General features: G+C 43.5%; 1 protein-coding gene across 2 annotated transcripts in view; it reads right to left on the reverse strand.

Annotated features, from left to right (window-relative positions):
* Positions 1-27,904, reverse strand: part of MTHFSD (methenyltetrahydrofolate synthetase domain containing) — a 536,715-nt gene that overhangs the window by 411,668 nt on the left and 97,143 nt on the right. For both annotated transcript variants that reach the window (XM_069636557.1, XM_069636565.1), the window contains exon 3: positions 13,287-13,390. In XM_069636557.1, coding sequence (XP_069492658.1) covers positions 13,287-13,390 — 104 coding nt within the window. The remainder of the gene's footprint in view (positions 1-13,286; positions 13,391-27,904) is intronic.

Here is a 27,904-nt window from a genome sequence, read left to right on the forward strand (position 1 = left end):
CAGCCGTCGGAGGAGGTCCTCGAGGACGGCGTATCGACATCATCGACGCAGGACACAGACAAAAGATTTTCCGAAGCAGCACAGCTGTGGCGATTACTGTCATAGATATGGAATACGTCGGAGGACCCAATCCCCTCGAAGGACAGTTACAGACAGGCAAGATGTTCGTAGGACTTATGGGTGTGGTGCTCATGTGCGTAGATATTCTACGGACAGTGTTTGGGTCCTGAAACTAATTAAAAGTGCGACACAAGTGAGACGAACAGTTATGGACAAGTGCGATGTTCGTAGAACTTATGGGTGTGGTGCGCATGTGCGTAGATGTTCTTCAGGCAGTACGGACAGGTATGGTGTCCTCAGGACACCCCCATTTTGTTTTATTACGAAAATCCCCGGACACCGCGTGTGTTCTTAGAACAGTTTCACCTTGCCTACGACCAGTATGGACAGGCATAGTGTCCTCAGGACACCCCCATTTTCTTTAATTACGGACATCCCTGCACACCGCGTGTGTTCTTAGAACAGTTTCAACTTGACTGCGGACATCACGGACAGGTATAGTGTCCTTAGGACACCCCATTTTGTTTATTTACGGACATCCCGGACACCCGCGCTGTCTGCGGACACCCCAACTGCCTTTTATAAAAAAAATTTTTTAAAAAGGACTGAAAAACACAAACACAGGGGATAGGAGGAGATGAAGGGATGGAAGTCTAATCAAAACGTTTTTCTTCATGGAGAGGGTTTGGGGATAATTGACTGGGATATGGAGAGGGGGGACAGGTACATGTGGGACAATGGTATTTATTTTTTTCTTTTATGTGGTCCTCCACAAAAATTTTCAAACGGTTGAAATTTGCCATGAGCTTGTCCATTTTTTCTTCCACGGGCTGGAGAGTCTTTTCCAATGTATCTTTTGGTGTACTATTTTCAATGTTTGTATGGTCTGTTAAAAAAATATCTATATATGTTAAGTGTACATAAAATAATGCTTATTAATTTGGTTATATAGAGAAGTGTCTACCATTAGTATCACTATCTTCAGACATTTCCTCACATGGGAAATTCTCCTCAAGCCATTCTAAAGTACTGGACATTTCTGTGAAAAAATATATATATATTACTTTTATTGTACCTAATACAGAAATTTTAGAAATATATAAGAAAAATAAAGTTTACTTACTAGCTTCTGGTAAATGGTGTTCTTACTGGTCTGTAGATCTGCTGTTGCTCCTAGTTGTGCAGTTTCTGTGAGGTAATCATGTCAGAAGCATATCTTTCTTGTTTTGGCATATTCCATTTTAGTACATATGGTATTTAAATGGATGGTTGATGTGTTAGATATATAGGTTCCACTTCTCATTTATTACTACATATACTGTGTTTGTGTGCTGGTTTTTGAACTTGTGCAGTGTTCATATGGCATGATATAACAATTTAAGATACCCCCTGAGTTTTTGGGTAGTGTTGCTGTTGTCCACGTCCGTCCGCGGACATACGCACAGTCCGCGGACATCAAAATCACTAGCTGGGGGTTCAGTATGTTTTATGTTACATGTATATAAAGCCAAGGAAGTTATGGTAAAGTTGCGCTACTAAAAACCTATGAAATTCAGTAAAAAAACTTTGTTAAAGGGACGTTATGGTTCCAAGTAAAACCGAAAAACCCCTGAAATTCGCTAGTAAGCTAAGCAGCCATAACATGCGCCACCACCGTGCACTGCTAAGACTAACACCCAGGACATCAAAGATGACATCACAAATGCTTAGCTTACCATAACTAGCGAATTTCAGGGGGTTTTCGGTTTTACTTGGAACCATAACGTCCCTTTAACAATGTTTTTTACTGAATTTCATAGGTTTTTAGTAGCGCAACTTAACCATAACGCCCCTTTAACAAAGTTTTTTTACTGAATATATATATATATTCACGTGATCAAGCGCTCAGTATAGCGCGAAACGCATTGTTTGCAGGCTGCTCCACCTAGGCGTCCTGCTGTTCTGTCTTCTATGTGCTACTCTGTGTCGTGCATTTGTTTTTTGCACGTTGCCTTAATTGGCACTTTAAGAATTCAGACCCCGAATATTGTGTTGAAATCCATTTTTTTAGCTTGGACCTGCGCTCTTTGGTCTGTTTTGATATCACTGGAGAAAAAGCAGGGGGCTGCAGAGCATACACAGGTCCTGTCAGCTATGCTCAACATGTGAATCCCAGCATACATGTGAAAATGGCATGGTTTTGGTTATGGACTTATTTCTTTAGGTAAAAAGATGCTTACTATCTCTAACTTCTAAGAGAAGTTTCCCTGCCTCAAATCTAATACTAAAAGGATCTGTCAGAACATCTGTCAAAGTAAATTCTGCTGTCCTGTGTCACAACCTTCTTCTGTCCCTCACACTACAACTAAAAAGGCAAACTAACAGAAAGTTCTTCTTTAAGGAGAATGGCTCCCTTCTCCTGCTTCGTGAATGGGGTTCAACAAAATGTACTCTCGAAATAAATATATCAGGGGGAATGACTCCCTTACCCTGGCTTGCGGGTTTCAGTCTGTCTTTACACTGGCTTGCGGGTTTCAGTCTGTCTTTACACAATGTTCTCTCCAGGAGAAAGACTCCTTTCTCCTGGTGTGGCTCTGTACAATTTCCATTAAAACCAGGGGGAACTACTTCCTTCCCTGGTAAGGCTTGGTACAATTCACAACAAATTTCACAACAAAGTCAGGGAGAATGTCTCTTACCCTGGCGTCTCCAGCTCAACTCTCAGTTCAGGGCTAAGTGAATGCATCCCTTCTTTTGGTCCGCTTTGGCATAGTTCAACACATGACCGGGGGGAATGACTCCCTTCCCCTGGAGTTTCTATCAAAACTTCCGATTTGGTACCAGGGTAACAACTCCCTTCTCCTGGCATTGCTTGATGCAGTTCTTTCTCACTGCGTCCAGCTTGATACACACTTTGCCACTGTTTTCAACAAAGCCACAAATCTTGTTAGGATCACAGATCTTTCTCTGGCTCCGGGTGTCTCCTCTTGACCACTGTGACAAGGAAGAGACCCTCCAGAGTTTCACTCATACAAGTTGGAGTCCCAGACTCTTGTAAATAGTGGATTTATCCCCACCACTATACGGAGGAAGACTTCCTCTATGCTTTGGTTTACTACTTCTGTTGGGGTCCCAGACCCTTCTTGTATGGCCAGTGGTCTCCTCATCCCCACTGTTCTGATGTACAGGACCACAGACCCTACCCTGGTGGCCAGTGGGCTTCTCTTCCCCACTGTTATGGTCAATAGGGTCCCATACCCTTCCCTGGTGGCCAGTAAATGTAAATGTTAATTTGTACAGAGCTTATGCACAAGTGGAGAGCCTCAAAGCACTTAGCACTTCAAGGTGGGATTGGAACAAGGGAATAGAGTAGTCATTCTTGGGCCTTGAAGTTTCCGAATGATCTAACAAAAGAACTAGAGTACTAGGCTTGACAGCAATTCACCTAGTGCAAGTGCATGATTTGATTTTATTTTGATTTGATTTTATTTGCTTGTATAGCGCGCTGAACCCTGAGGTAGCTAGGAGCGTTACAGACATGTTATACATGAGTAAGTACAGAAAAGGTATAGTAGTGAAAAGGCAGGATACATTAAATAGTGAGAATCCGAACAGTGCTAAAGTTTACATGTCGCACTAAACAATAGGTGCAGTGGTATAATATTTACATATTTACAGAGAGAAGTACAGAGATACACTTGTGTATAGGCGCGTTGTAAATGCCATATCATATCATAGTGTTTGTAAGTTGGGGATTGGTGGTCAGAGGGAGTTGCCAGGATTTCACTTTGAATCGGAATGCTAGGAAGTAAGATTCGTCTCTGAGCACCGGGGGCAAGGAGTTCCATGTTTTTGCTGCTAGAACATGGAAGCTAGTTCCCCCTGACTTTTGGAGTCTGAATATGCGGATGCTCAAGCAGTGGGCATATTTGGTTCTGGTGGGCCTTGAAGTGTTTTTCCAAGCAAATGTGTTGGCCAGATATTTGGGGGCAGTATTGTTGAGACATTTGTGTGTGATCATGAGTGTTCTGAAGGTGATTCTGTCCTTTATGGGTAACCATTTGGCCGATTGTCTGGCTTGGGAGATGTGGTCGAAATGTGGTATATTGAGAGCCGGTCTAAAAGTGTTATTTTGCATTATTTGGAGCTTTTGGATGTTTTGTTTACTGGTGCCTAGATAGAGGGAATTGCAGCAGTCGATTTTGGAAAGTATAAGGGCCCTGGCCAGTGTGATGCAGCTTTGTAAAGACAGGAATGGTCTGCAGGCAGTTAATAAGCTTAGTGGTGTAGGCCGATGAGGAGGCTGTAGAGTTTACTTGTCTAGATAGAGACAAAGTGGAGATGAGGTTTTGACATTGTTGGAAACCTTGATAACATTTCCATCTATACTGAAGAAGTTGTATTGGGGGTTAAGTTTGTTAAGGCGTTGTCTGGATCCAATGAGTAGAAGCTGTTTTGTCGTCGTTAAGACACAAGCCATGTTTGGCCATCCAGTCTTGTATTTTGCTGTAGATTTCATTGAGGCGGGAAGAATCGGTCTCGTATGTGCCAGAGAGAGAGTGATGAGGACCTGAGTATCATCAGCGTAGTTGGTGTAAGGTACATTCATGTTATCTAGAAGGTCAAATAACAACTTGGTAAATATGTTATAGAGAGTTGGGGAGACACAGGAGCCTTGGGGAACTCTGCATGTTATGGGCGAGGGGTCTGCTGATGCTGTGTCTGAAAAGACCCTCATGGATCTTTCGGAAAGGAAAGATTGGATCCATTTGGCTGCGTTCGGGGAGAAGGAAGCTGAGGAGTTTAGGTGTGAGGTTAAGATGCTGTGGTCAACTAACTCTAAGGCCGCGTAGAGGTCCAAGAGTAGGAGTAGGGACGGGAGGCCTTTGTCTTTTGCCTCGTCCATTTGGAACTTCAGATCAAGCAGGGCAGTCTCAGTGCCAAGTCTTGGTCTGAAGCCAGACTGACAGAGGCCTAGAAGGTTGTGGGATTCAAGGTGGTTCTGAATTTGAATATATGCAGCTTTGTCAAGGATGTTTAGCAGGAATGGGACGGTAGTGATGGGGCGATCATTTGTGGGAATGTTGGGGTCTAAGGTGGGTTTCTTAATCAGAGATTTGACCCAGGCATCTCAGAGATTCTTGTGAACAGTACAGGAGGCAAAAGAGGAATTGATCAGTGATGTGATGAAGGGGGCAGGGTCTTTGGCTCCTTCTTTGATGATGAAGGTGGGCAGATATATCCCTCACATTTAGAGGGTTTGAGACTGGCAATTATGGATTCAACCTGTGTGGTGGTGACCGGTGAGAATTCAAAGAGGTTGGAGTTTTTAGGTTGTGAATTGTGGTGGGAAGTGGTGGAGCCTTTGGTAGCTAGTAGAGTTCTCTTAGTTTCAATTTTGGTTTGGAGTAGTGTTATTTTGTTCATGAGGCGTCTTTGTGACACATGGTCTGTGGTGGTGTGGGGGATTCCAGTTCCCTGAGGATTGTGAAGAGATCTTTCACATTTGAGCTGGCATTTTGGATTTCATTGTTAAATGCATCGCTTTTGGTTTTAATGATGGCTGTTTTGTAATTGGTTGCGGCTGTTTTGAAAAGGGACATGTTTTGAGGAATAGGGTCCTTAATCCATTTAGATTCTAGTGATCTTTTGGCTTTCCTACGTGCTTTTAATTCTGGGGTGAACCATTTGTTTATGTGGCTAAGTTGTTTGGCTTTCCTGGTTTTGAGTGGAGCTATATGGTCAAGTGCTAGCAGAAGGTTTTTGTTGAACAAGTCGACTAGTGTTTCTGGATCTGAATCACTGTCAGTGATGGGATTGATGAAGGGCTGGATGAGGGGCCGCAGGGTCTCCAGGGTGATGGACTTATTGTTTCTAGTAATGGCTGGGGATGCTTGGGCCTGTGTCGTCTGGGCAAGATGGGAGGCTTCTAGTTCAAAGTGAATAATGTGGTGGTCTGACCAGGCACACGGGGTATTGGATAGTATGTTGAGGTTGCAGTTTAGGTGAGCGACCCAATCGAGGGTTCTGCCTTTCCAGTGGACGGGCTCCGAAACGAGTTGGTTGAATCCTAGGTGGAGAAGGGATTGTTCTATTGTAGCAGCGTGGGAGTCTAGTGGGTCTTTGAATCCTAGGTTTAAGATCTCCTAGGAGTAAAATTTTGGAGGATTTTTCAGTTTGGTGTGATAATTAGTTAGAGATGTCTTCTTCGAATGTTGATGTTAATCCTGGGGGCCTGTAGATCAAGTGTATTAGTATTGTGCTTTGGGAGGAGATAGGCTATTTGCCGGACATGAGCTCCCCTGAGGGGAAGGGCAGCGAAGTGAATTCTCGTAGGTCTAGTTGTGATTTGGTGAATGATGGCAATACCTCCCCCTTTGCTAGTAGTCCTGTCTGTTCTCATGATGTTGTAATTTTCTGGTATAGCAAGCATAAGGTGAGGACCAGCTGCTGGATGGAGCCAAGTTTCTGTGATAGCAAGGAAATCTAGGTTGTTGGCTAGTATGAGGTCTGCTATTTCCAAGGTGTGTGCTATGAGGGATCTGGCATTAATGAGGGCACATTTCAGATTAGATATGGGGGGTTGTGGTGGGTTTTAGGAAGGGTATGGCTTGAGTGGATGCGTGTAGTGGTTGTCGAGTTGCTTGTTGTGGGTGACGAGTGAGGAGCTGGGAGATTTAGGTTTAGTGACGTGTGGTGAGGTGCGATATCCTAGTAGGTGGTTTCTGTGAATGGTGTTGGGCAAATTGTGTGTGATGTGGAGGGCTGCTGGGTAGTGTGGTGAAGTGGAGGGAGGAAGCATGTTTGCATTTAGTTCTATAAGGAATGTGAAGGCGATGATGTTGAGGAGGACAACTAGAGTGAGGATGATGTCAGGTGCCATGGAGGTGCTATGCCGTGGTGGTGGTGCGCTGGGGTTAGGTATCATACAGTTAGTTTGCCCTCTGTGCACCATAGAATATACGTAGGTCAACGAGTCTAGTGTAAGACTTAGTTTCGTAAGAAGGCGGACTTGCTAATGTGGGCTGAGACCTTAAGGCAGTTCTGAAGTACTTTGCCCTATGTAGGCTATTTTGCTAACAGTAGCTTGCGTGTTAAATGCAGGCTATTTCAATCTATGGCAACATAAACAGGGTGCAAGACAAGAATAGGCTGTTCTGCTTTCATTAGGGTACGTGCTAAATGCATGCTATTTCAGTCTATGGCAACATAAATAGGGTGCAAGACAAGAATAGGCTGTTCTGCTTTCATTAGGGTACGTGCTAAATGCATGCTATTTCAGTCTATGGCAACATAAATAGGGTGCAAGACAAGAATAGGCTGTTCTGCTTTCATTAGAGTACGTGTTAAAAGCAGGCTGTTACCATATGTGGCAGATCTAGTGAGGCAGTCCTGGGGACCTGTTATTTAGTCACATTAGAGTATAGTAGGTAATGCGTTGCAGCTGACTGAAGGGTTGAGTCATAGGCTGGGGATAAGTTCAGTTTGACTTACGGTTTGCAATGGGTCAATTCCGAGGTACTCGACGCAAGCAAGCAGGAGAGTGAGGCTTCTGATTGTTATGTGAGGAGCGTCGGGCAAATAGTGACGATATGAAGCTGCAAGGGTGATTTAGGGCTGCTGATGCTGCTGGCTGGGTCGCGAGTATGAATGTGAGGCCCCTCGAGGTCCTAGACGGGCCTAAAACAGGCAGTAGCCTTCTTATATGGGCCTTACTATGGAGGGCTGGTTCTCGCCATCCGGCGATGACGCAGAGTTTAAAAGGAGGAGCAGGGCCACTGATTGGGCAAGGCTGCTCTCAACGTTGCTAGGCAGTGAAATAAACAAGCATAGCGGCGGCCATTTTCGGTGCGCCGGTCTAGTCGGTCTCGATGGCAGCAGCCGCTGTTGCTGGATGCTATTCTGCATACGGCGGAATGCTGTGGGTGCTGACCGTGGATTTCTCAGAGGTCGGCTGTGCAGGTTATGGTGATGCCGGTTCCGTCTGGGACTTGGATCCTGTAGGCAGCGTGGGTCAGTGACGCATGAGAGGGCTCCTGCCCTCCCACGAAGAAGGTACGAGCGGTATGAGTTGTTTATGGTGCAACCAAGCAAGGGAGGGGAGACAAAAAGGGGCGGGGTTGGGCAGGACAAACAGACTTACTAGTCATCATGCAAGCGTACGGACGGATGTGTGAGGAAGTGGTAGAGGGAACAGGTGCGCCCAGTTCAGCAGGGCTCTGGGTTTAGTGCAGAGAGGTAACCCCAATTCTGTGCAGTAATGCTGAACATAGTGCAGAGGCCCGGAGGCAAGTGCAAAACTGGCGGGGGAGCCTACGACCTGCGAGGCTCTGAGGTGAACCAGGCGACCAGTCAGCAAGCAGATGAACAGAGTTAGGGAAAACGAGGGGGAGGGAGGCATTGGGAGAAAAGGAAAGGAGGTTAGCATGGGAGAGTAAGAGAGAAGGAAGAAGAGAAGAGGAAGGTCTTGAGGAATTTCTGGAACTTAAGGTGTTCCGGCTCAAGACGCACAAAGGCAGAGAGGTTGTTCCAGAGGGAGGCACTTGCAGCAGATAAAGATCTACCCCCAAATCTCTGTTTTGAGAAACGGCTCACCCATAAGGAGTGGGAGGAAGACAAGCAGAGTGCTCTAGAAGGAGAGTATTTAGGAAGAGTGTTGAAAATCGTGTGGGCCCCAGCCCCAGAAAACCTTGTGGATTCTGTAGAGGGTCTTGAATTTGATCCTTGCAGCAACGGGGAGCCAGTGGAGGGATTTCAGAGCTGAGTCTTGCAGTTCTGTTCTGGATGAGTTGTAGAGGACGGAGAGTAGTAGTAGGAAGATTGAGAAAGAGGGTGTTGCATTAGTCCAGCCTAGAGAGAACCAGGGCTTTCTGAGATGGTGAGCATCTGGGGGAAGGTAGGAAAGAGTACCTCTGTGGAGGTGCAGCTGGTAAGGAGACTTTGAGATGTCAGATGTGAGAGGAAAAGGAGAGAGTGGAGTCGAAGATGACCCCCAGATTTTTGGCCTCCTTAGTAGGTGAGGGCGCAGGGCCAAGGGAGGTTAGCCAGAGTGAAAAGGGGAAAGTGGGTGCAGGGGTCCCAACGAGGATGATCTCTGTCTTAAAGGCATTGATTGAGGCAGAGATCATTTGCTGCACACCAAGACTGAATTGCGGACAGACAGTCGTGGATGAGTGAGGATGAGGAGGAAGCCGAGGGTAGCACTGAAAGTTAGAGGTAAAGGTAGAGATCCTGTGGGCCAAGGGGGCCATGTAGACATTGAAGAACCAGGGGGATAGGTTAGATCCCTGGGGAACACCACAAGTAGAGAGAGTGATAGAGGAGAGAAAGGACCAGAGTTCCACTTGGGAAGGACGGTCGGAGAGAAAGGAGGCGAGCCACACCAGTGCCTGATCTGTGATGCCCAGGGTATCACAGAGACAGGAGATCAGGATGTTGTGGGAACACATCACAGAGGACAAAAAGTCCCTCCATTGGTTAGCCCCGGAAGACTGCATCACCTTTAAAGCAATGACCATTGAACATCACTGTATATTTGGATCGGCCCCAACCTACCTAAAAGAACAATTAACCACATACGAACCAAGTGGTGACTTAAGGTCCAAAACCCGAGGACTGGTGAAAGTCACTCATGCCAAAAAAGCCAACGGACTCGGTCGGGCTTTTTCCACAAAAGCGGCAACTAAGTGGAATGAGCTACCAAACATCCTAAAATTAGACCCCAATGATTTAATTTTTAGGAAAAAAATGAAAACACTGCTGTTTAAATAAATGACCCACCAGCATGACAAAGAACAGGTAAAGTAATTTATTCAGGTCTATAATCTTGCTCTACTGTTCCGTTATTACTAGTTCGTCCATGTCTACCTGTAATGCGCCCTGATGCCTGCGTGCTCCAGCGCTATATAAATACATTAAAAAAAAAAATGTATTGAAAGCAGAAGAGAGGTCAACTAGGAGGACAAAGGGAGAGTTAGAGTCAAGGTTTGAGAGCAGGTCTTTTCGGGTGTTCAGAAGAGCAGTTTCCATGCCTCTGGATGCTCTAAAGCCAGACTAATAATCATGGAGACAACCAACAGATTCAGTGTGAAGAGAAAGCTGAGAGATAGCCAACTTCTCCAGGAGTTTGCCCAGGAAAGGATTGATGGAGATCAGGCAATAGCTTGCCAGAATAGAAGGGTCAGGAGAGTTTTCTTTAGCAGAGAGTGCCCAAGAGTGCTTGAAAGACATGGGGAAGACTCCAGTGGTGAAGGAAAGGTTGCAGAGGTCAGCCAAGGCTGGAGTGAGTGTCAATATTGCCCTTAATGGTTTTAGAGGGTCAGCAGTTCACCTGTTTGGAGGAGGCTTTCATAGACCGGCTTTGTTTAAAGTCCTCGTCAGGAGTGACAGGGGAGAGGGAGGCGAGGAGGAGAGGGGTGGGAGCGGTCGAGGGGGGCTGAAAAGATGTTAGCGAAGGAGGAGGTGTAGAAGAAAGAGGACAGGATGTCTTGTGTTTTGGTGGTGAAGTGTGCCGCCAGGGCTGAGCAAAGGGCCTGGGTGGGTGCAGTAGAGGATGCGGGTGCAGTAGTGTTAGCCAGTTCTTTGCAAACTTTGAAAAGTTTGACCGTATTATTAGATGCCATGGAGATGCAGGTTTGAAGATAGGCTCTTTTCTTGGAGAAGATGCGGAGTCTATATTGCCTTTGAAGAAGGCGGCAGGCCAATTTGTCAGAGGGTGCACCTGACGATCCCCATTTCTGTTCCGCTGATCTACACTTGTGTTTAAGGGCAGCCAGATCGGAGTGGGCTTCTCTTTCCCCTGATACCAGGAGGAGGAGTTTGGATGTACGCTTGACCCTTTGGGAGTCTGTCAGCAGTATGCCTAGTACGAAGTCAGGTAAGGAATGCCTGCGTGGCTCCTGCCTGTGGCCCTGCAGCCCCTCCAGGTCTCCCGTACCACCTTTTACCTGCTCTTGGGCTTTGATACGTCACCAGGGCTTCCACGGATGGCAGTCCAACTTCTCTGCTGTATCAACTTTCCCAGTCTGCTTTTGCAGCTCTGAGGTGTCTCCAGCTGTTGGGCAGCCGGACTCTTCTTGTCCTTGGTATGCGTGCACAGGTCCACACCTTCGGAACCCTGTGAGAACTCAATCTGCTGATCAACGGCATCCTTGTTTACTCGTGACCTCGGATTGGCAACGAGATCTTGGATTTCCCATGCTGAGCGATCTCCATGTCGTTTGCTTCTCCCAGCAGGCGCTGCAGCTGAGCTACATGCTGGGATTGACCATAACTGTTGTCCATTGTTTGCCTTTATACACTGTAGCCCATTCAGGCTGTCAAAGTTCCTTGTTACTTCTGACAGGTTGATCTCTATGCCTCCTCTGACCCACCTCGTCTTAGTACCAGTATTGGGAGCAGGCTTTGTGTTTTCTGTGTTCTTCCTCGTCTTGGCGCTTGAGTCCATTTTTTCTTTTGCATTACAGTAGAATATGGTTCTGTTTTCAACAAGAAGGTTGGGGGTGAAGGATGGGCTAGAGAATGTAGAGATGTTTTAATATTCCCTGGGCTAACCCCAAGATGGTCGTCCTTGTCCCAGAGGAGAGAGTACCTCCCCATGAGGTCCTCCCGCATTAAACCACCCGTTGGGGGACTATTGGGTAGCAGCCTCACCTACCTAGCCTCATGAGCAAGGGGTCCCCCTTGGGGAGAAGTGACGACACATTGTGAATTGTTACACTGCCCTTTTAGAGCTTCAGTCAATGTTTGGGAAAAGGCCTTTTAAGCATGAGGCCCTGGCAGCCCAAACATTACCTGAATAAGGAGAATGATTACACCCAGCTGGCACAAGCTGTGCCCAGACGGAGGGAAGAGCCTCTAAAAACACCTATACAGGGAAAAGTGAAGTGTGGGAGTTTGGGGTATCAAAGCAGCAAGTGGAGGAGCAGGAGGAGTTTGGGTTGTATAGGAGGAGCAGAAGGCAGGGAGACAATGAGAGGGTGAAGGAGTTAAGAACCTAAGAGGAGGGAAGAAACAGAAGAGTGAGGAGAAGAAGGGAGAAGGTGGTAGAGAACTAGTACCATCAAGGAAAACAGAGAGGTTGGAAACAGGAAGAGGGACAGTTGGAGAGGTGGTGAAGAAACAGGAAGTGAGAGAATGGGATAGTGGGGAGTCCACTGGAGGCATAGGGTGTCTGCCAGACAAAGAGAAAGGCAGCACAAGCCTATTTGTTGTCTAGGATAGGGACAAGGAGGAAAATGCACATGGCGGAAAGTTGAAGTTGCATGACAATCAAGAGATAGAGACTAGGTTTAGTGCCAGGTCCTTGGGCACGAGTAAGCATCTGCTCAGCAAGGAGGGGAGCAAGACGGGTTGGGGAGGTTACAGATTCAGGGACCTAAGGCAGATAGGTGAACCAGAAGCCAATCATGCACCCAAACACCCTCCGAGCCTACCTCACATCTGGGAGATGCTCTGAAACATGCTCAAGAAGAACCTAGGGCTGCAACAGGAGGAGTACATGGAGGTTCCTGGTGACACTAGCTACTCAACCATTTAAGCAGTCCTGACACCCACCTGGATATCTTCAACATATCAACTATACAAGAGACTGAGTGGCACAAGAGAGACTGAGTGAGACCTTTGGAGAACCCTTTAGATTTGAATGACTGATTGCCACTGTCGCATTTTTTTTATTGACCAACTTTGTACGTGGTCCCAAATAATCTGTGTGACAAATCCATGAGTTATTCTTGACAGCAAAATGAACTTTGAAAGAAAATCAAGACTGAAATATCAAACGTTTAGGATATTGAGCAATGCTGTTAAAATAAGACAGGCACAGTGTCTACAGCCATTCACTGCAGTGCCACTGGTTCTCTTCTCAGTCAAATAACCCATATACATGTACGGGAAACAAAGGTTTGTGTATGATTCAAATGATTTGCAAATGCACAACAATAAAATGTTGGGTTACATATAACATAAACTTGGTTGTGTTGCTGTTCATCAATGTTCAAAATTCCGGCACAAAAGCAAATTAGTAAAAAAAAACAAATTTGCGGCAGTTGCTTGTCTTATGAGCAGATGAGTAGTGTACTTCCTTGCAAATAAGACCAAGCAGATGGCTGCTATTCCCTCAAATGAAATAGTACACCCAAGAATCAAAACATGTGGATATCAAAAGGAAATTAACCAAACTCACCATGCCAAACTGAAATATCTATAAGTACTTTTTCTCACACTATCAATATATTGCTACCACGTACCTTGAAATTCGGTATACGGTTATGAACAGGTCTTGGAAAATCAGCCAAGTTTTTATTTTCAATATAGTCCCAAACCTTCTGACGGATGTCCCATTTAGAAACACCTTACAAGAAAAAGACAAGAGTAAATCAAAAGTTGAGACATGCAGGGCTGGAAAGATTTTACTTAACGGAAAGCAGTTCACACAAACAATTATTTCCTTTTTTTAATGTCCAAGTTGTATAAATATTCATTGTCATTTCTTGAAACACTTGCATGTTCAATCTGTGGTCAGTACTGTATGAGAAGGGAGGTAACAGTACCTGCACTACACCCTAACAGCCCCTCTTCCCCTGCCACTCTTTTGTTGCATACGGTCTATAAATAACTGGTAAACGTATATGATCCCGAAACAATGCAGCAAATGCAAATTCATCTTTAAATGAACATTGACTGGAATGCAGCAGTTTATTTTTATGGGCAGGCAGCACAGGTGTACACAGGAGTATCAAGGAGCGCAATGCTACATTGATAGAAGGGACACAATCATTTTTCTGCCTTTGGTCAAAGAATTAAAAAAAAAATACAGCCATTTTCATTCCTCCACCTTTCTTTCTGCATTTGTACAATATAACGTTTGTTATGTCTGTAAAGGTAGAATTATTCAAATGTGTGAACTCTGAATACACTTAGTTTCACTAGATCTACCATATGTTCTCTGACAACTTAAATTGAACCGTAAAAAATAAATCACATGTTTATATTGGAGGATTGCCATAATTTATGTGTTGCCTGATAAACGTACCAAAATCAACAGACAAGCTTAATGAATGAATTCATATGACACAAGAATACTTATATTGCACTTGTTCTAGAAAAAAAGCATGGTCTCTTCATCAGACCATGCTTTGTAAAATATGTTTGGATGTAAAATAAGCTGAATGCTGTCAACATTTTGGATAATTGTGTATGAAAACTTGATGAGGAATTTCATTCTTCAATCTTGACATCTATACACAATGGCTACCAGCACTGCTTTAGGGTGGACATGGGTCTGTTCGTTGTGGGCTCGATTACCATTATGTGGATCAAGCTCGGCCATGTCGGGTCATGCACCAGCACCTGCCAGTATTATAATGGAACATGTGGAGCCTGAAGCGCCCTCACAAGAGGAAGAAGGTCCTGGCAAGAAGGCCAACGTAGTCATGTTACACGGATCCCATCTGCTGAGCACATGCATTACATGCTGGATAAATAGCTAATTTAGGTTTGCCCTATCAAGTTGTGATATTTCGAACATATGAGGGGTAAATATTATGTTTTTATAAAAACCCGACACTCAGTCAGGAAGTTGGCTCTGGATGGAGAAGGATGCTTTGTGTTGGCAGTGTTGACCATCGAAAACACACTTTTCATACTGTGGAGAATGTATGCCTCTAGTGTGAGTGGTGACCTTATTTTTTAGAACCGTCCTGAGAAATCTGCTGTTAAAGGGAGGGGAGCATCCTTCTGGGTGGGGATTTATCAAAATGTGCGATGACGATGCTGACAAATCGGTCCATCCCCACAAGAATAGCCTAATTACTTGCATTAAAGTGCAGGCGTTGCTTGGCCGTTTGAATCTCATAGATGTCTGTAGGGAATGTAATCCAACATCAATGGACTGCATTTTCTATTCATCGGTTAATTGCATGCATTCTAGGATTGATTTCTTCCTAATCGCAAGCTTGGCCTTCGATATGGTGCTTGGTGAAGATATTAGTCCAACTGTCATTTGTAGTTATATCTTGATATTGTTGAGGTGTAGTCTTGGGGATGAAACAGGGAGAAAGGCGAGCTAGAAAAAAAAAGCATCCCTCTTGAGAGGATATTTGTGTGACATGGCTTGTGGAAGACCAATCTATCTTTGGGTGAAAACAAGAGCATAGCAGAGAATATCTTTGTGTTCTGCGATGCAATGAAGGCGACCCAAAGGAGAAATTATTGGCTACATCTGGCATAAGAATGAACAATGGGAGGGGGAAATAAACATACAGGAGAGGAGGAACAAACAAGCTGAAAACCTTTTTGCAAATTCAAAACTGGACCTTGACTTATGTACTTTGAAAAGATTTAGATCTGAGCTGGAGGAGGAACCTAACAGACAGGCAAAGAAAGACTATTTTTGATTTTGATTTTAATTAATTTCTTACACGCACCAAGCACGCAATTGCATTCGGGCGCAGATGTTAACTATATGTTATATGTTTAGCTGTGGAGGTTTAGGGTCACCATGGTTACTTATGTTCATTTGAATGGGAATGTTTTTAATTCCTTTCTGAACGTTGCCAGTGTAGTGCATGAACAAATGCCAAAAGGCAGCTGATTCCACAGCTTGGGGCCAAACACAGAGAACCTCCTCTCTCCTTTAGAGGTGTATTTTGTCCGAGGGACACATAGCAGGAGTTTTTCTCCTGAACGGAGGTCTCTGGTAGGGTAATACTGGTGGATTCTCGTGTTCAGGTATCTGGGTGCGAGTTTGTGGTAACATTTATAAACCAGACACGCCACCTTGAATTTAATACGGTCCTCCACCATCAGCCAGTGGAATGCTTTCCGAGATGTAGAAACGTGATCTCTTTTGCCCAGGTGGGCAGTTAACCAAACTGCCGCATTCTGGGCCTTTTGTTGTCTTGACATTTGTTTCATAGGAATCCCTGTCATGAGACTGTTACAATAGTCAAGATTGGCATTTACCAAGGCTCCCACCACCACTGGCTGATCTTGGGGTGTTAAAAAAGGAAGTATGTTCCTAAGCAAGCGCAGGGTGTAATATACTGCTTTTATTTTTGCCCCAACTTGTGCTTCACTGGCCAAGTTTTCTTGCCAGATGCAACCAAGATTTTTTACTTTCCTAGAGAACGGGATGTTTTCACCTAAGATCTGTGGAGTTATTGTGGGTTCCTTCCTTTCTGTTTTTGTTCTCTGATCTGAACAGGATTACCTCCGTTTTGGCTGCATTGAGCTGTAACTGGTTGCAAGCCATCCATTTTTTGACATCTTGCATACACCGGTCTATCCTTTCAAATGCCTCCGGCAGATTATCTGTCTCCACATAGATCTGCGTATCGTCGGCATAAGAGCAGAAACGTAGACCGTGTTTCCTCAGGATGTCAAACAGTGGTCGAATATATAGGTTGAAAATCAGAGGTGAAAGCGCTGAGCCTTGGGGGACTCCACATCTCAGTTGTATTAACTCTGAGAGGAAGGCTCCGAGGGCCACCTGTTGAGTTCTGTCTTGTAGGAAGGAATCAAACCAATCCACCACAACTTTAGCTGCTCTGCCTATACTTCCAACCCGTTGGAGTATAATTTTGTGGTTGATTGTGTCGAATGCTGCCGACAGATCGAGCATCAACAGTATTGTGTCGCTTCCTCTGTCCGCAGCTTCTAGTAGGTCATCCTGGACTGCCAGTAAAGCAGTCTCTGTCCCATGATTAGGGCGAAATCCTGATTGGTGTTCGTCCAAGATGTCTCTATTGTCGACGAACTGCTGGAATTGGTTACAATTTTTTCAAGAATTTTAGTAGGCCAGCATAGATTAGCGACAGGACGGTAATTTTATCCCATACAAGGCAAATCATTTTGTCACAAAGTGAGAAAGTGGGTCAGCTACTGGCCAACAGGGTTATGTACTGGCCAACAGGGTTATAAGCTGGAGACAATTACCTCTTGGATCCAGCTCTGGAGATGTGCTTGAAGCCAACAGCAGCTTTAACATGGTATTTAAAAAATATAAAGGATCTTTCAATGGCTGATTCAGAATTGTATGTAGAAATGCAGGACTCTATGTTGGCTTGCTGCATCTGACTAAGGATAGGGTTCGCTTGGATTTGGAAATACGTATGAGAGAGGTAGTAGAGGCAACTAATAACATTAAAAACCGTAGTATGCCTGGGTTGAAGGGCACATTTTACAAGTTCATCATTGGTAAACTGGCCCCTTTCCTGTGTGATCAATTCAACAAAGCCATGGACAGGGAAAGCTGCTCCGATTTGACATGCACAGCCTTAGTTTGTTAAGATAAGTCCAAATACCAATAACAATGAAAAACTCAATAATAGAGTAAACTCCAAGTGCACAAAGAAACCCAGCTTAATTTGAATACAGACAGCTGCTGGGAGAACATAAAAAAGACAATCTCAAAATGGCGTTACGAACACCAAGGTTTTAAACACGGAAATCGTCATAACTCATGTCATTGTTAGTAATTATCATAACATGTTCTACTCTCCAACTTGATTTGTTGGTAGAGTATAGTATAGAACATATAGTGATCTATAAGCAAAGCATTTGCCATTGGTTCTTTCACAACTAATAACTCTTCCTAGGTATATCCTTCTACAAATGATACATTTCAATCTAGCTTGCTATTGGTTGGCCCCCTACTACAATAGTGGATATAAGAGGATGGCTTGGCCAGTCATTTGTTCATCTGGCCTTGGACACTTATGCAGTGCCAAGGTACATGGTGGGGAAGGAGAAGTGGTTGAACCGCTATGATCTATTTAAAGTAATACTCCCATCTCATTTCCAGGCTTGAGGCTCATCTACCATCCTGTACACGTGGCCTTGAGCATGTCATCTCTGTGTCTGGACATAATAGAAGTGGCAGGTGCTCTATCTATTTGAGCTTGGTAAAAATTACTATTGTTTCGATCATGTGGTGAAGGACCGCTGTGTTAAAATCATTTTGCCCATTTATAGGGATTTCCTATTGTTCTATGTGTGTGTGCTTACCTTTGACTGCCATTTGGAGCACTGTGTGTTCTTTCACCATGGGATCAATTGGCACAGTAGTTACCTGCACCTGGTATTTAAGGATGTGTGCATTTCTCACTGCTACCAACTGAAACTAATTAACCTTTTAATTGTATGCTGTGTGCTCAGGGAAACATTATCTAGTGTGGTTTCAACTTCAAGCAAACCTCCCTTCAGTGCACTGACCTTGATGCTGGGCTATCGTCTGAGCTTTGTGAGGCCTGGAAACTGTGTGTTAAGCAATTTTATTTCTGGATGCAGTATTTCAGAATCGAGGCCTTGTAAATTCTGGTGTAAATAATAGTGGAACATCTGTTCTCTCTTTGTCATGTTAGGGTTCTTTGTGTCTATTGCATGTATACCCTAGCTGGGTATTCTGGACCCTCCTACTTCTATTAGTGTAACCTACTGTGTGCCCTACTTGTGTTGCGCAACATTTCTGCTCTTAATGGCGGCTACATGATTCTTAGTGTTTCACTGACAGTCCACTGAACATTTCTTAGTTTGTATCTGCGTTCATGATAGGGAACAGGTGGGGCGTAGCCAGACCAGGTGCAACTCATCTCCATTACCACAGTTCCCCTCTGGTCATTTTATTGACCACATCTCCATTTTCCCCCCATCTTGTCCTATTCATAGTTGGGTATCCATATTTTGTGCACCCCGGTCAAGTTGCCTCCTTGTTCTACATATTCTTCTGGCCCACATCATAAGGCACCAATCCCCATCTCCTTCACAATCAACCCAGTGCGGAGTATAATTCTCAGGGTTAAAAGGGTGCTCCAACGCGGTGCCTGGGGGACCTATTGGCCTATTGAAGATGTGCATGTGATGTGGCTCATCTGTTTGAGTGTGGATGTTGTGAGAAACCAAAGGGTGTCTCACCCGCTAGTCCCCAGGGATCTGTCATGAAGGTGGCAAGGACATGGCCCTCACTTTGGGATCCAGTTCCTGGGGTTGGACCAGTGCGGGAGGATCACCTGAGAGAGGGGTCTTCGGGGAGTGGGGATGAGGCCGCTGATGGTGAGACGCGGTATTCCACCCTTTTTGGTTTATCTGACCCATCCTATTTTTTCGGATACTCTGAGGTCCCAACCCCCCCCCCCCTTTTTACACAAACACTGGGCCAAGGAAGAGGGTAACAGAGTAACAACATTAACTTTCACACATCGTACTGGACATGTCCCGCTAATCGGGTCAAGCAAAAAAAGGCACTTAACTCTAAGTGCATACACCTGATACCAATTAGCTCTCCTAATACGAATAAAAGGCAGAATCTAGAGACACACTGTGAGCAAGGCGGAACACGAGTATGAGCAGAACTTCCGGGATGAAGACACACCTACTGGAGCAGAGCGATGAACTAAGGGACGAGAGCAGCGGGTCAAAAAACAGCAAGGAGTTCCCTACTGGAGGCTGTTGCTCCGACAGGCCGCGAAAGACACGTAGAGAACGCCAGATCCCACATCAGAAGGCTGCATTTTGTTCCAATGACGCCATTGACCGTCCCTGGTGAACAGCAGAGCTGGGGATACAAGGCTAAACCTGTGTTACCTACCCTTGTCTCGTGAAGTGGAAATCATTAAACCACGAAAGAAACGCACACAGCCGGTGAGTTGGCAAGCAACCTGAGAGACCAGTGTGTTAGTTTGAAGTGGCAACATTAAATCGCAAGCGAAGGCTGAACGCTTGTGGAAGAGATGAAAAGAAAGGCAGACCTGTGAATGAACTTTGAAGTAAGGACAGCCGTGAGATCAGCAATACTAAGTAACAGAACGGTCCAGTGAAGGAAAGTAGCCCACTCAAACTTCTCAGTGAAAGGTACATTGTTTGAAGCAATAAAGCGAATGAACAGCAAACGTAAAGTACGCAAGATCAACTCCTAAACAAGGGGAGAGTGAAAGCTAAAATGTGAACTTTTATTCGAAGTGGTCCTGCAGCGGCCTGTAAAGAAAGCCACACACATTCGAAAGACTGACATCCGAAAGTGGTCCCAGCCCGACAGAGGGAGACCCGAAGTATAATAAGTTAGGAGAAGAGAGCCCCCTTGCAGGTTTTGATAACCTTTGTTGTAAGAGGTCCAAGCCTGACAGAGCGGGACGTAGGGGAACTTTGTTGTGAGAGGACTGAGCCCGACAGAGGGGGACCGACGTGAACTTTGTTGTGGAGCGTCTGAGCCCGACAGAGGGGGATCTATGTGAACTTTGTTGAAAGATTACTTGGAAGTTAGTAAAAGAGACTTTAACGTGGAACGCCATGCGGGCCTCGATCCATGTTTTGTAACTGCTCATTGTGTCGAAAACCGAGCCATAGTGTGTCATCCTGCCTACAAGGACAGCCTTACTCTGTGAGGTCTAACATGGGTAGATCTCGAGCCCACCTTATGTAAACAAAATCCAGAATTTGTGAAAAGATGGAAACTCATCTTGAATAAATGTTCACTAGATTTGATAATTTTAACAATTGAAGAATTATCTAAATTGTTGACGTCCACTGAAGTGGATTTGGAAAGTACCAAGAAGTCCTTATCAACCTATATGAGTAAAGAAGAACTAACAACTTTGTTGACAGAAATAGACACAAAATTGGAAAACTACCAAAGAGAAATTGAGTCTAAAAAAATAAGGAAATTTAGGAGAGACACCCTACACTATAAATTAGACATTGTGTACTCGTGGAAAGAATGCGATCAACCAAAAGATCAACAAAGGGGAGGGAGACCATTTCCGAATAAGAGCAGACCACCACCAGAGACCAGACCATCGTCATCGGAGGCATCAAGTAGTGAAATTGAAACTCCAGAAGTCGCTACTGAAACAGAACAAGTTGAAAATGAAACAAGGGAAACGGACCAGGTACCAAGTGCGGCAAAGTGTCAACCAGAGAAATCGAAAGCAGTATATTCTTTTTTAGATCGAATCCGACACGACGAAGCAAAAAGAAAAAATCCTCCAAGGAAAGTGAACTAACCTCCAAAGAAAACTTAGTGGTAAATATCTCTAAATATAAACTGTCCAAATTTGAGATACAGGCACTACAGAAAGGGATATCATTTGTCCCACACTATAGTAGTACACTACTGAAAGAGAAAATTGCATTTTTCAAATTGACTAGAAAAATGAAGCTGAAACTATTTTTTATACCGTGGAAATATTAGACAAACAACAACATTCAGACTTCTTGGAGTTGAAACCCAAAAGCATTTTCTCACCACCTATACAGAATACAGCGCTGGATACTTTCCAGAAGTTAGTGTTAAAGGATATGAAGAAGATCAAATTCACAAACAGAGCAAGAGGTAATCTCACCTCAAGAGAAAAACAGGCATCGGATCGCTTATGGGAGAACCCAGAGATTATTTTCAAACCAGCTGACAAAGGGGGGGGGGGGGCTAGTCATAATGGACACCAGTAAATACAAAGCTGAGGTAATCAAACAACTAAATGATCAAGATACATACTTAGAAATGTTTCAAGACCCTACTGAACAAGTACGCAAAATCATTAAGAAGACATTGGAAGAAGCTGAAACTGAAGAGTTCATTACCCATGAAACCAAAAAATGTCCTCACAAATACACACCCATTGATACCAGTTATCTATATCTTACCAAAAATTCAAAAAAATTTGATGGAACCCCCAGGACAACCAATAATTGCAGCTAATAACAGTTTATTGGAACCAACTGCTCAATATATTGACAAGATTATTCAACCCCTTGCACAAAAATGTACAACATATATGAAAGATACCAATCAATTTGTGAAGAAATTGGGAGAAGTAACCTTTAATACTGACTCTGATATTCTATTTTCTATGAACGTAACAAGTTTATCCACCAACAGCACGCACCAAGCCGGACTGGAAGCTGTGGAATGGATGTTACTCAATACAACAGAACCAGTCAAAAGTGAGCATCTTTTCATTTTGAAACTCCTGACGATTGTACTCAACAACAATTTCTTCTCTTTCGAAGATAGATATTTTGTTCAAATATCAGGTATGTCAATGGGAGCCGCGATGGCCCCAAGTTATGCGAATATCTACATGTCCTACTTGGAAGAAACACGAGTAATCAACAACCCAAGATGGAAAGACAAACTAAAATTCTTTACGAGATTCATTGATGACCTATTTGGTGTTTGGAATGGAGAGGAAGAAGAGCTTTTAGAGTTCTTTGATTTTATGAACAACTTAGCCCCACGCATTAAATTCACTCACAAATATAGCCAGACTACTATGGAGTTTTTATATGTCCAAATATACTTGAAAAACAACAATTTGGAAACAACGATCTTCACAAAAGAAACAGACAGGAACAGTCTTTTGGCCACAAGCTTTCACCCTAGGAATACAGTGTCTAGTATCCCATTAAGTCAGTTTTTGAGGTACAGACGTTCAATATCGGAGGAAGATGATGATGAATCAAAATCAATTGAACTAAGACAAAAATTCATCGAGAGGATACAATGAGGAAATACTGAATAAACATGCAACAACAGTTAAGAATATCACGAGACAAGAATCACTTACCACAAAAGAAACACAAAGACAGATTTGATATATGTGACCATGTACTCTCAGCAAAGTAGTACGATAAAGAAAATAATCAAGAAGAATTGAGAAACATTATCCCAGGATGCCACATTGGCTAAATTATTTCCATCTCCTCCACTATTCGCCTACAACAAAAGTAGATCATTGAAAGATCATCTGATCAAATCTGACTTCAGCCAGAGATACAGTACAACAAAAGAAATATACAGAGGGACCATACCGTGCAACAATTGTAGTTCCTGCAACAATGTGATGAAAGGAAAGTCAATTAATCATCCTCATACCGGTCAGAGTATTTTACTGAAACACACCTCAACTTGTGACACCAAGAATGTCATATATGGCATAAAATGCCCATGCAGACTATATTATATTGGATTAACAACCAGAAAAGCAAACACCCGTTGGGGTGAACACAAATCTAATATTTGGAATCATTCAGTGAAATCTCCAGTAGCACAACACTTCGATGCTGCCAAGCACTCTATTGCACAAATACAGTTTGTCATTCTAGAACATGTAGAATTACCCAAAAGAGGAGGTAACATCAGCAAGTTGTTACAACAAAGGGAAATATTCTGGATCGAGAAACTTGATACAATGAATCCCAGAGGGATGAATTTAGATTGGGATCTGAATTGCTATCTATAGTCATTTTCTTAAAATGTGAAATGGACAGTGATTGTTTGTCAAATGAAATGTGATGAAATTTTTATACGCAGATTTCTTGTGAACCATGAACTAGAGACCACATAAGTGCTCAAATAATAGTGCTATGAGTATTTTGAATGCAGAGGGATTCACTTGCCATTAATTAGAATTGAGAATGCAGTAAAACCGTTATTTGTATCCTAAAGATTATAGAGTCACGGGAAGTATCTCAAATAAGATTACACACCTGCATTAAGCAATATAACAAAAAATCTGATTAATAATGGGTGAAAAACAAAGAACAAAATAGGTAGGTCGGCTATATATTACCCATTTCTGTAATTTGAAATCTAAATTTAGAATCCAATAGCGCCTCAACACAAGACAGCATTACTATGCTTAGAGTTACAGTACCATCGTTGATAAGTTACATCTGGACTGGTTTAAATATAATGAAAAGTTTCTAGCGTACATGCTAGTTGTTATACCTATTGACAGATAGGTAATATCAATGTAAACAACTCCACGGTTCTTCCAACATGGCGCCCAAATTGGCCCGAGTTAGAACTGATTTAACCTACTCTACGACAAGCAGCCGTGGTTGCCAGGCGGCACGCTTTGCAGCACATCGGACGAGGAATTCACAGGGAGCGAAGTTCAGCAGCACGTACTCCAGCTCTGAGCAGGTAAGAATAGTCCCTCGCGTATGATCGCGCCTGTAACATTGAGCACAGCTGCCCAAGGTAGCATTTTTAGCCGATTACTAACCCAAAACTCATTATTATAGATTTACGAGAGTAGTAGAAATTGGGAAGGACCCAGTAAAAGCTGTTCGAAAAAGCCTGTCATTTACCAACTTCTGCTCATCTTGGAGCAAGCAAGCAACCGCGCACACACGATCAAGGTAGGAAACATGTGAAAAGGTGAATAGTCATTAGAATCTTTGATAACCGCATCCAGTACGTTTTCTTAGATCTACCCCTGATGTTTTTTTCAGGGTTTCCCGATATGTAAACATATGAGACAGTGGCAGTGACCCACAGACTCAACTACTTTAACAGTGGTGAGTTAAAAATGCAATTCTGTAAAATATGAATCGCTTTTGAGACTCGTATAAATCAGGTGATGAGCAGGGGGACCCAGCGCTTACCACAGCGACTGTTCCCTCTGCACACCACCACCCGATTTACTGACGATCACTTAATGGTGACACACATTTCATTTTTTATTATTACAGCTTTGGAAATGTACCCTGTCTGGGCAGCAAGCTTTTCACTTGATACGAATTCTAAAGGTTAGTTCATTAGTTGTGAGCTAGTAAAAGTGTAATTCTTAGTTTAAAAAAAATACAAATTAAAATAATATGAATATATTTCAATTTATGTTTTACAGAAAAAGAATCCAATACTCTTTAAAACCTGAAGAAGGGCATTAATTGCCCGAAACGCGTAGTTTAGAAGATAGGCAACTAAATTTGGAAACCTATCATGATTATTGGATCACGTGAACAATTAACAGTTTGTAACACATGAGAAAAATATGTGAAAGAAATATGTATTGTCAAAAAATATATATGAGTGAATAATAATTTTGTTTGTGATGTATAACTCGAATCTATGCAACATTAATGATAATATGAGAATTAATTTCTTTTTACGACTATAAAGATGATTAATATGAATTAATATGCACCAATTGAATGAACCACCACTAAGTTTTTGGTAATTGCAAAAGAACCCGGAGCAACATTTTTTTGCCTTAGGTTGTGCCTCAGTTTGTACAACGAGGTTTTCGTTGTACCATTTCTTTTCACATTTGTTAGAGTAGGGGTAGCACTCTACTAGCTGGGAGCACCTTGAAAATCCACTTAAGAACTATAGGAATTGATCTTATTCTAAGAAGAACGTATTTAACCCAGAGTGCGCCACCACACACGCCATACCTAACATGGGTAGGAGAGCTGGTTCAACCACATTTATTCTTTTGAACACTGATTTTTCCTTTGCATCCATTTTTCCTTTTTACACTTTTTGTACAAGCAGCCTTTGGGTTTTGTTAGCATAGGCCATTTTAATTTGACGGACTCCAATAGGACAGGTTTATCGTTTGATGGTCGAGACTACTCCCATCTTAGTTATAGGGCAAAGTAGAAGTTTATCCAGCCCCAACAACTTCAAAAAGATTTTACAAATGGTATCCAATGTGTCAGTGTCATACTTGTGATACCATGCCTCCCCTACAATGTGTACCACTTTGTCTTTACCCAACATCACCGTCATCATGTGTAGCTCTACAACCCCTTTGCCAGTTTTCCTGCACTGAGATAATATTTGCAAGAAGCAGAGACCTGTTAATAGCAATACCAGGACTGCTAGTAATATTTTGAAAGTGTTACCTATTCAGGAATCATCCATGAGAACAGAGCCATAAACCAGTCCTCCTCGTGAATTTCACTCGTTTTTTGGACCATTTTTGTGTGCACATTTTGCAGCCACGCTATTGCTTCTGTCAAACTCCCATTCTGCTCTTCGTGTGCAGGTGTGAATGTGCAGCAACTTGAGCCAATTTTTGCGCACACTCCTCCCTCCATAGCAGTTAGGAGGTCAAGGATATACCCGATCCGGAGAGCCATCAATCTGATAGCTCCCTCTATGTGGCATTGATGGCTTGCAGTAGCTGCCATCAGGTTATCTGCAACTACTTGCCATTTCCTGCTGCTTGCAAGCCAGGTGCGAGGAGTGATGAAAAGAACATACATGCCCTGCTAAACAGCCTGTGTTCGAATGGAATGGATTCTAGTGCGTCGACAGATTCCTTCAAAAAATGATTCTTTGTGCGTTGTCTTTTCTCCTTCTGATCACTTTTGACCGAAGAGTAATCTACTATTTGCACCACTTCACTTTGAGGCACCATCAGCTATTGAGCGGATGCCACCACAAATTGGTGGGCGCTGTATATAGGCCTGTGACCCACAGGCCCAATAGAGGCTCATTAACACTGTTGAGCCTACATTCATGCCTGGAAGGTCCATGATGTGTTTCCATGCTTCACTGTTCCCGATCTGCACTGTGTTTCTAAAGCACAGCAATGGGGTTTCTATATTTGTAATGTATAATGGCCCTAACTCTGTCCTCCACCCATGTCGACAGTCTGGCATATTGGCTCTATTCTTCCAGGCACTTGTTATTAGCATTTTCTATAGGATATCACGAGAATCCTATGAATGCCTCTGCTCTGCACTCCATTGTACCTTCTACCCAAACTCGAGGACTGAACACTTCTCCTGTTATGTGTAACTGTCTGTCCTAACAAAACTTTATCTCTTCCCCTTTTTTGTCAGTACATTTCAACAAGGGGTGGTCACTCACCGTCACTTCACCCCTTTGAGGCCCTGACAACATATATGTTTCCTATGTTACCACTTCGTTGACCATTGTCTTTTCCTTGATAAAGTTATCTTCATAATAGGAATCTGCTTTTGTCACCCATTTTATGGAAGCCGAACTGAATGGAATTGTCCCTTTGTCCTGCATAATGCAATGCGAGTTAAGCAATATACCCAGTTTACTGGGACTTCCTTGGCCACAAACAATCTAGAAACACTTAAGCGTACGGAAAGGAGAAGGCACACAAATCAGTTTTCAACCTATGTTTTCCTTTCCCACCTTGTCGTACAACGATAACTGAGGTTGTTAGCTTTGTGAGTGAAACCTTGGAAATGTTCTCATAGGAGGTATCCGTCATCCATTACTTCTCTCCTAACCCCAATAATATCTTCACTTATGTTAGCAGCTACATTATTAGTATTATCACCAAATACTTTCACTGCCATTGTATAGGCAAACCATAAAAAAGGGAAAAAAGCACCAATCATAGTACTAATGGAGTCCAACTTCTCTAGCTATTTTCTTCTCCTAACATATTGAGATAATAAAGAGATGTTCTCTCTTGTTCTTGTGAAATACGAAGTTTTGCAGTATGCCGTTATGTCTCGTGTTGCTGGTCAGCTCTCGTCCTCCCTCTCGTCTGGGGTCTGGTCACTTCGTCTTCTTGCTGTCAAGAATCAGGGTATTGGTTATAACAAAGGTATAACTAACGTCACTGCAAGGAGCAAGGTTAATCATCCATGTACCTTGTTTAGGCATCACAGCTCCTTGAAACACTCCAGACAATGCTTTCCAGGCATTTCACATCGAGTCAATGTCACAGGGAAAACATGAATGCTGGAGCGTTGGTGGTTGCTGTGGAGACCCTGGCGCCCACTTCACGCGTCATGTCACTTGGCGCACATTGGTAACATCATGTGACTGTGTGTTTAAAACCCTCATCAGTCATGGTCGCGGCGCTTCTGATGTTTTTTGTTAGCTCTGTTATTGTACTGCACTCAGATTGATTATTGTTGCTGACCTTTGCTTTTTGTCCTTGGATTGTCTTGTCTAACCCCTGCTATTCTTGCCCGCTACATTGCCGACCTCTTTTTGCTTCCTGGACTCCATTTGCCCTGCGACTTCAACCGACGCTTGCACGTCTGGTTATCGACTTGGTTTACAAGCACTGTTTGCTTGGCCTGACGTTCTGTATGGATTATTGCCCGCCTGTTACTGACCCTTACTTTTTGTTTATTGGACTTC

This window comes from Ambystoma mexicanum, chromosome 1q (genome assembly GCF_040938575.1).
Source record: "Ambystoma mexicanum isolate Mex_15411 chromosome 1q, UKY_AmexF1_1, whole genome shotgun sequence".
Lineage (NCBI taxonomy): Eukaryota > Metazoa > Chordata > Amphibia > Caudata > Ambystomatidae > Ambystoma > Ambystoma mexicanum.